The 9,064-nt window shown below is 40.9% G+C and overlaps 1 protein-coding gene across 2 annotated transcripts in view; it reads left to right on the forward strand.

The window, feature by feature from the left end:
* Window positions 1-1,510: 1,510 nt before the first annotated feature.
* LOC117956466 (gastrula zinc finger protein XlCGF57.1-like) overlaps window positions 1,511-9,064 on the forward strand; it is a 12,761-nt gene continuing 5,207 nt past the window's right edge. Inside the window, exons 1-3 of one of the 2 annotated variants that reach the window (XM_034891545.1) lie at window positions 1,511-2,057; window positions 2,226-2,371; window positions 6,302-6,818. In XM_034891545.1, coding sequence (XP_034747436.1) covers window positions 1,583-2,057; window positions 2,226-2,371; window positions 6,302-6,818 — 1,138 coding nt within the window. In that variant the 5' untranslated portion in view covers window positions 1,511-1,582. Of the gene's footprint in view, window positions 2,372-6,301; window positions 6,819-9,064 lie in introns of both variants that reach the window. The other variant, XM_034891543.1, reaches the window with a different exon arrangement.

Raw genomic sequence — 9,064 nt, forward strand, 5'->3', positions numbered from 1 at the left:
TGGAAGGAATCCAATCTATGGTTTTGGTAATTTGGTAAAAAAGAAACTCATATTTCAGATATAGATATTTTTAAAGGAGGACACCAGGAGGGGTAACTATCATGTTTCTAACCGGAATTAGTTGTTATTTTGTGACGCCTGGATTCGGGGTGAACTGTTTTTGAGTGATATTACGCTGTTTCCCTTTTACAGGTGTTGTGTCACGAATGGTTTTTAAAACTAACTGGTTCTATAAGTTGTGTTTTTATTACGGGTGTCCGGTGATAAGGACCAGGAGACATGTTCAAGACCTTTACTTGTCCCCGAGGGGCGATTCATTTTGCTGCAGTAGCAAAGAAGTTGACATACAGGACAACATAGACGACAACATGTATTAAAAATACAGGATCAGACCAAATGGGGAAATAAATACCACCACTACATTAAAAGTTTAGTGTTCCTTATGTGCAGACGTTACCTATTCACATTCATTTACATGATAACATATTACAGTAGATTAAAATAAAAGTGAAGTTCTTATTTATATTATTATTTTTTCTTATTTCGATATATTTTTAAATGAGATTAGACAATATCGTTCATATCGATATGGTTTAATGTTGCACTACATGATCTATTTCTTCCCAAAAGCCGTGCCTGTGTGTGCTTTTCTTCTAGCCGTCCACCGCCCTGGATTGTGGGGAAAAAATGTATTTGTTTCAAACCTGTAACATAGATGTATGAGTGGCACATAACGTGAAGGAACCAGGGCATTTGATTTTGAGGGCAAGTCAATTTCTCTTCTACTATCCCTACAAAAAAATCCACTTGTCTGAGACGAGCCTTAATGTTGAGACCTGCACTCTGAGTAGAGAATTCAGTCTGCAGTGTTGATGAGACACTTCACTGATAAACTGGAGAACTTTACAATAACATTCGGCATTATGGTCAACAAAAGTGTTTTATTATAGACTTCAGTGAATGATAACGTGCTTGTGATATCTCACTTGTGGCTTCATCCCCCTTAGTAAACAAAAAAAATACTGATATAAATATATTTATATATATATATATATATATATATATCATGCATTGCCATTCAGCGAAAAGTACAGAGATAGGATTTCTCCCAGCCCTAATCTAACAGAATAATCATAATTGAATCATGAGATCAGTAAAGATTTGCACTTCTAGGCTCTACCCAGTTCAGTCAAGTACTACCTGGATGAGTACCTACAGAGTCAGGTAGAGGGCAGAACCTTTGTGAGATGGAGCAAGAATTATGCTACTGTTAACCCTGGTTTAAATAGGACAGGCGGAGCCCTGTTAATGGGGGCCCTGTCAGTCCTAGGTTTTTGCTGGAAACAGTGCGTAGAATGTCAGACAGCAGAGATGCTGCCTTTTATACTGTGCTGCTGCACAGTTCTTTGTACGGAAATCCTGATTGGTCGACTACATTTACGCGGATTGTTAATGTGCAAAGGCGTGGGCAAGACTGGAGAGGAGTATTACTCATTGGTCCAGTAGAGGGCTCCGCTTGTGCTTAACAAACTAGGGTTATAATAATATAACCTTTGTTTTCTCTTAATAATTATTATGTTATATGTGTGTTTTAGCTTTACCTCCAGACGTTAAGAAAGTGATTGTTGGGGAAGAGGAGCAGCAGAAGTTTAGCTCCAGTGTGGACCAGGAGGAGCCCGAGCCCCCCCTACACATTAAAGTGGCAAAAGAGGAGTGTATCTCCAGTGTGGACCAGAAGGAGCTAGCGCCCCCTCTAAACATTAAAGAGGAACAGGAGGAGTGTAGCTCCAGTGTGACCCAGGCGGAACCCGAGCCCCCCCCACACATTAAAGAGGAACAGGAGGAACCGTGGTGCAGTCAGGAGGGAGAGCAGCTTCAAGGGCTGGAGGAGGCTGATATCACCAAGTTCCCATTCACTCCTGTCCCTGTGAAGAGTGAAGATGATGAAGAGGAAGCTCAGTCCTCACAGCTTCATCACAGACAAACTGAGGAGAACAGAGAGGCACAACCTCAGTCAGGCTCAAACTCTTTGAAAGATGATTCAAGATGTAAGAAAAGATTTAGCTGCTCTGAGTGTGGGCAAAAATTTTGTTTAAAGTCACATCTCAACAAACATATGATAAGTCATACAGGAGAGGATCCTTTCAATTGCTCATTTTGTAAGAAATCTTTCACACAGATTGGAAATTTACGGGCTCACATGAGAATCCACACAGGAGAAAAACCTTTCAGCTGCTCTGACTGTGGTAAAGCTTTTACTGAAAGTGGACACCTGAAGAGACACATGAGAACTCACACAGGAGAAAGACCTTTTAGCTGCTCTGTTTGTGAGAAATCTTTTACACAAAGAGAAAATTTACGGTCACACATGGTAGTCCACACAGGAGAAAAACCTTTCAGTTGCTCCATCTGTAAGAAATATTTCACACTGAAAGCACATTTACGATCACACATGGTAGTCCACACAGGAGAGAAGAGATTCAGCTGCAGTGTTTGTAACAGAAGATTTCCCCGGAGCTTTCAGCTCAAAACACATAAATGTGTTGTTCCTATGGAAACAGAAGCTGATGGAGAGGACTGTGGAGGACCAGAACCAGCCAGGAACTCACATCCACTTTTACAAACAGAGACTGGAGACCAGACTGGAGACTCTTCTGAGACTGATGACAGTGCTGATTGGGAGGAGACCAGAGAACCTCAGTCAGCTTTAAACTCTCTGAAACATGATTCAAGATGTAAGAAAAGATTTAACTGCTCTTTGTGTGGGAGGAGATTTAGCAACAAGTCACATCTGAAGAGACACATGATAACTCACACAGGAGAGGATCCTGTAAGCTGCTCAGTCTGTAACAAATATTTTACACGGAAAGGAAGTTTAAAGGAACACATGAGAATCCACACAGGAGAGAAACCTTTCAGCTGCAGTGTTTGTAACAGAAGATTTGTCCAGGGTTCTCAGCTCAAAAGACATAAATGTGTTGGTCATTAGTCCACACAGCTTCATTAAACTGAACAAATGGAAACAGTATCTGATGGAGAGGCTGTAGAGTGGGTGATTTTGTGCAGTGGTGGGTGAATTTGCTCACCCTACCAGCCACGGTGGCGGGTAAATAAAAGTAGAATGCCAGTGTTTCCGCTTTATACAGTATTACTAAATTGCCATGAAGTTGTAAATACATGACTCTGCAGAGCCGTAAACTCCGGCGCGTGGGCTTTGACTAGGGCTGAACAATTACTCCGAATTTAATCCAACTCTAAAATAGGTAGGCATAATATTTGTTAGAAGCTCAATGTGTCAAAATTCAATTTTATATGAAAAATTGTCATACTGCACATTGTTCTCGACAGACTGAAAGAACAATCTTTGTTTGGTACTAACCAAATGTCTCTCACTGAGAGGTCCATGTGTTTTCAAAGCCTTTTTGTTATGGTATTGACAAATTACATTTTTGTAATGCTCCAACTCACAGAGGAAAAGTATAAAGTATGTTTATAAAGTATATATTCATTCTCCCACATTAAAACAAGATCTTTATAATTATGGACAGATTATTGCCAGAAAGTTTTGGGTGTGGTTCACTGTCCGTTCTACTGAACCCAACGCACAGACGATGCCGGGCTACATATCCACTGCTACATTTTGGTTTAAAAGGAAGATCATCTGCTACGTTTCCCGCTCTCATTCCCCCCGCTCTGGCATTTTCCCACCGGGGCTCTGAGCTTGTCACCATCATCACTGCAAAAAAACATGCTTGCACATGTGCACGTTGAATCTAAAGACATGGATTGTGTCTGATCACATTTGTGTCTTACATTGATTCAAGGTTTTCAAATAACGTATAAGAAAATAGAGCAAATCAGACCTTTGGCGAGTTGGGATGTTTGGGTTAACTTTCCTTTTGAGATGAATATATATTTAAGAGAACCTGTGTAATGTCTTTCATTTTCAAGTGAGGTAGACACCTTAACATAACAGCTGCAGTTTACCATTGCCCATTAGCCTACCAGCTAGCGCAGTTTCCTTCTGTTTATAGTTTTATCCCACTAAAACGGCACGGGTAATTTTCAACCTGAACGCATGTTTTGTAACCTAAAACAGCATCTGATTTTATAAATCTGGATTTAAAACTTCAAACTTCTACTTGTAATTGCTTTACACAGTTGTACTTGTTTTTGCTGTCTTGTTATCCTAATTTATTTATGAAATCATTTTCCAATTTCTATATTATCATTGATTTTCTGTGTTGTTCAGATTTTGTCTTTGTAATTAGACTGGTAAACATTGAAAATAATCTTGACGATGAATAAAGGTTGAATGAATGACCCATTCTGACCATAAAGATTCAGAGAAAAATTCTTTTGTGTAGGGCTGGGCATTATATCAATATGAGGCTAAATAACTACTTCAATTTTGATATCATAATATCCTGATACAAGTGTTGTCTTTTCCTGGTACAGTAGAGTGATGTAAGTTTCTGAACTAACTGTTCCATTATTTGCCGTTACCCACATAGTTATTATATCAACATAAGTGATTATAAATCTACAATCTCATTGTGTGCATATTTTGTGAAAGCACAGATTGTCAACCTTACAATATCATTACCATGGTAACGTATAAATGTCAGTATAAGTCACGGAGCTGAGGTTTTGCAGGAATAAACAAGCAGCAGAGTAGTAATGTTACGAGGCAGAGAGCCAGCCATGAGTCAGATTAACTCAATGCTTCATCAACAAAATAAACGTCCCGAGTGACAACTTTAATCCCTTTCGTTACACGGCGTGCCGAGGGGTTAACGTTAAGGTGAGTTAGCAAGCTAATGTTAGGCAGCTAGCAAGTTGTCCGCTCGCTGGCTTGCTGCATTGGTTACAGAGAACGCTGGGTCTAACGCTAGCGGTTTGTTGACCATTTGCCACTGGGCCTAATTGTTTCTCCTTACTCCCTGCAGCTCCGAGAATCTCGCAACCTGCGAGAAGTTCTGGTGGGCGTCGAGGTTATTCTAGGGGTCTTGTAGATTTTGTTAGCCTTCCATTATGTACTGCTTACAGTCTCTGTTACCTGCAGATGTGCAGCAGCTGTTGGTGGTTAAAGAGGAGGCCCCACACATTAAAGAGGAACAGGAGGAACTGTTCACATTCACTCCTGTCCCTGTGAAGAGTGAAGATGATGAAGAGAAAGGTAGGAACAACCTGGATGTGTTTATTTAACGTGTTTAAGGGTAGAGGGGAAAACAACGTGCAGAGGGCTGTCCACCCTGAGTGCATAAGTCGACTTAGTGGTTATTGTTTAAACTAGTGTTTTGGTGTCTAAACATAACTTGTTCCTGCATGAAGCTCACCTTTTGTTGGCTAAACTCAACTGTAACAACCTCTAAGAGGACTTTTAAAGGGGGCATATTCTTTTTCCGAATTTTCTGTCATTTCTACAATGTTATAATGTTGGATTTTCATGTTAAACATGGCCAATTGAAATAATGACGTAAACTGATTTTGTTATTCAGTACAAACAGGTATACCACCCAGCACTACGTTAAGCTGGCCTATTATGATTGGTCATCTGCTTCAGGTGGAGCGTTTCTTTTCTTTTTTCTAGCCCCTGCAGTGTTCACATTTTCTCATGTAGCTACATGCTAACTGCAGTAAAATATGTCACTTTGGCTGACAGTGTCGTTAACTTTTCCCCAATTCCAGGTCCCTTTATTTAAGATTTTTAACGGGAGAAATGCTGCTTTATTCCACTACATGTTAACACAACTTAGCTGTCTATTAGTGTCAATTTCTAACTAAAGTAGCTACATGGCTAACAGCGGTAAACAAGTCATCTGGGAGTAATGGAGGCGTGTTTTTGGATGGTGCAGTTGTTGTCCCAGTGTTCCTCAATGTGTGTTTCCTGTTTCCTGCAGCGGTGCAGCAGCTGTTGGTGGATGAAGACTCAGTTCCCCATGAGCAGCAAGAGTGTAGCTCCAGTCTGGACCAGGAGGAGCCAGAGTCCCCCCCACACATTAAAGAGGAGCAGGAGGAACTGTGGAGCAGTCAGGAGGGAGAGCAGCTTCAAGGACTGGAGGAGGCTGATATCACCAAGTTCCCATTCACTCCTGTCCCTGTGAAGAGTGAAGATGATGAAGAGGAAGCTCAGTCCTCACAGCTTCATCAAAGACAAACTGAGGAGAACAGAGAGGCAGAACCTGAACCTCAGTCTGCTTTAAATTCCCTGAAAGATGATTTAAGATGCAAGAAAACATTTAGCTGCTCTGAATGTAAGAAAAGATTTTACTTCAAGTCGCATCTGAAAAGACACGAGATGACTCACACAGGAGAAAAGCCTTTCAGCTGCTCTGAGTGCGGCAAATGTTTTATAGAAGGGGGAACTTTACGGAAACACCTTAGAACACACACAGGAGAAAAACCGTTTAGCTGTTCAGTTTGTGAAAAATCTTTTACAACGAGTGAAGGTTTTCAGGCACACATGCGAAGCCACACAGGAGAGAAACCTTTTAGCTGCATGGAGTGTGACAAACAATTTAGTCTTAATAAACTTCTGACAAGACACATGAGAATTCACGAAGGAGAGAGACCTTTCAGCTGCTCAGTCTGTAAGAAATCTTTTACACAAAATGGAAATTTAAGAATACACATGACCATCCACACAGGACAGAGGCCGTTTAGCTGCTCATTCTGTGAGAGAGCTTTCACAGCAAGAGGAGGTTTGGAGAAACACATGAGAATCCACACAGGAGAGAAGCCGTTTACCTGCTCCGTCTGTAATAAAACCTTTATAGATAAAGGAACTTTAAATAGACACATGAGAGTCCACAAGGGTCAAGATCGATCTAATTGTCTTAGTGATGTAAAAAAGCAGCAGGAGTGTAGCTCCAGTGTGGACCAGGAAGAGCCAGAACCCCAACCTGAGACTGATGACAGTGCTGATTGGAAGGAAACCAGAGAACGTCAGTCAGCTTTAAACTCTCTGAACGATGAAGACATTCCTGTCTGGGATTTGGGATGTAGTACTAATGACAAACCAATTAGCTGCTCTGAGTGTGGGAGGAGATTTTGGACCAAGCAACATCTGAAGAGACACATGAGAACTCATACGGGAGAGAAACCTTTCAGCTGCTCAGTCTGTAAGAAAGGTTTTACACAGAGTGGAAATGTACGGAGACACATGACAACTCACACTGGAGAGAGGCCCTTCAGCTGCAGTGTCTGTCACAAAACATTTGGCTGGCGTCAACTGGTCAGAACACATAAATGTGTTGAATCAACTGTCACAGCTTCATCAGAGTCAAACTGAGGAGAAAAAGGCATCAGAGAGACTCAACACATGGAAAAAGAAGCTGATGGAGAGGACTGTGGAGGACCAGAACCAGCCAGGAACTCACATCCACTTTTACAACCAGAGACTGAAGACCAGACTGGAGACTCTTCTGAACCTGAGACTGATGACAGAGCTGATTGGAAGGAGACCAGAGAACCTCAGACAGCTTTAAACTCTCTGAAACATGATTCAAAGTTCAAAAAACCATTCAGCTGCTCTGAGTGTGGGAGAAGATTTGGCTTCAAGTCAGACCTGAAGAGACACATGAGGATCCACACAAGAGAGAAGCCTTTCAGCTGCTCAGTCTTTAAGAATTTTTTTCAGAAACAGAGGACCTTTAAATAAACACGAGGTATCCACAGGTGACAGGAACTTTGTATTTCCTGTCTTAGTGACATAAAAAAGCAGGAGTGTAGCACCAGTCTGGAACTAGAACGGTTTCCATGTAATTGAAGACTTAGGAGTCTCGAAAAGTGAAATGAGATGTTGTACTCTGTTCCGTGAGTCCTTAAAAAGTCCTAAACAGTCTTACATTTCAAGGTACTGAACCCAGAGTTGACGCCGATGCACAGCATTGAATGTTTATCTGATAGCACATTGTACAACAGCCTCGGCCACAGTGTGTGAATGTGTGTGGATGGTACCTATGCTATGTTACAGAACTTCGAGTAGTCATTAAGAGAAGCAAAAGAAAAGCGCAATATAAGAACAGTCTAGTGGTTTATTTTGTCCTCTAACCCTAACCCCTAACCCTATCTACTGTATGTTAAGTTGGTGCTCGCCTTGCTTTCCCACGAAGCTCTCTACCAGGCTGACAGTCATCTTTTTTATCAGCTATATATATATATATATATAGTATATATATATATATATATATATGTGTATATATATATATGTGTATATATATGTATATATATACATATATATATATACATGTATATATATAAATATATATATGTGTATATATATATATGTATATATAAATATATATATATATGTATATATGTATGTATGTGTGTGTGTGTGTGTGTGTGTACTTTTTCTCTGATCAGTGTTAAAACTGTTTGCATTACTGCTGTTGACATCTGGTATCTGGGAACCGCTCGTGTGTCCTGGTCTGGAGTTGGTGTGATGCTGGGAAAAGAACAAATTTGCTAGATGGATGGATGGATGGATGGGTGGACGGATGAAGGGATGGATTGATGGATTGGTGGATCGGTGGGTGGGTGGATGGATGAAGGGATGGATGGATAAATGGGTTGATGGGTGGATGGGTGGATGGATGGATGGATGGATAGACACTATTTATCCCGAAGGAAAGTTTAGGACTGTGAGAAACTGTCAACTTTGACGCTTTGTTGTGACTGCGTGATTTATCTCATTCCACATTGTGCTATCTCATTCCACATTGTATTATCTCATTCCACATTGTGCTATCTCATTCCACATTGTATCATCTCATTCCAAATTGTATTATCTCATTCCACATTATACTGCAAGAGGTGCTGTAGAAGCTTTGCTAGCAGTGATTTTTGATGCAGTAAAAACTGATTCTACTTGTAAGTAAACACCCTTTATTCTAACGTCAGTGATTCCAGTCTGTTCCTGATGATGAACTTATTCTAACAGGGAATGTTAATACTTCTCAGATTTCACTGCAAGCTGCCCCCCGTTGTGGTGCTCCTGTTAAGGGATAGTTAGTGGTTACGTTACCCCAGAAAGGGGGGCCTCTAGGGCCCCCCCCCC

This window comes from Etheostoma cragini, chromosome 14 (genome assembly GCF_013103735.1).
Source record: "Etheostoma cragini isolate CJK2018 chromosome 14, CSU_Ecrag_1.0, whole genome shotgun sequence".
Taxonomy (NCBI): Eukaryota; Metazoa; Chordata; class Actinopteri; order Perciformes; family Percidae; genus Etheostoma; species Etheostoma cragini.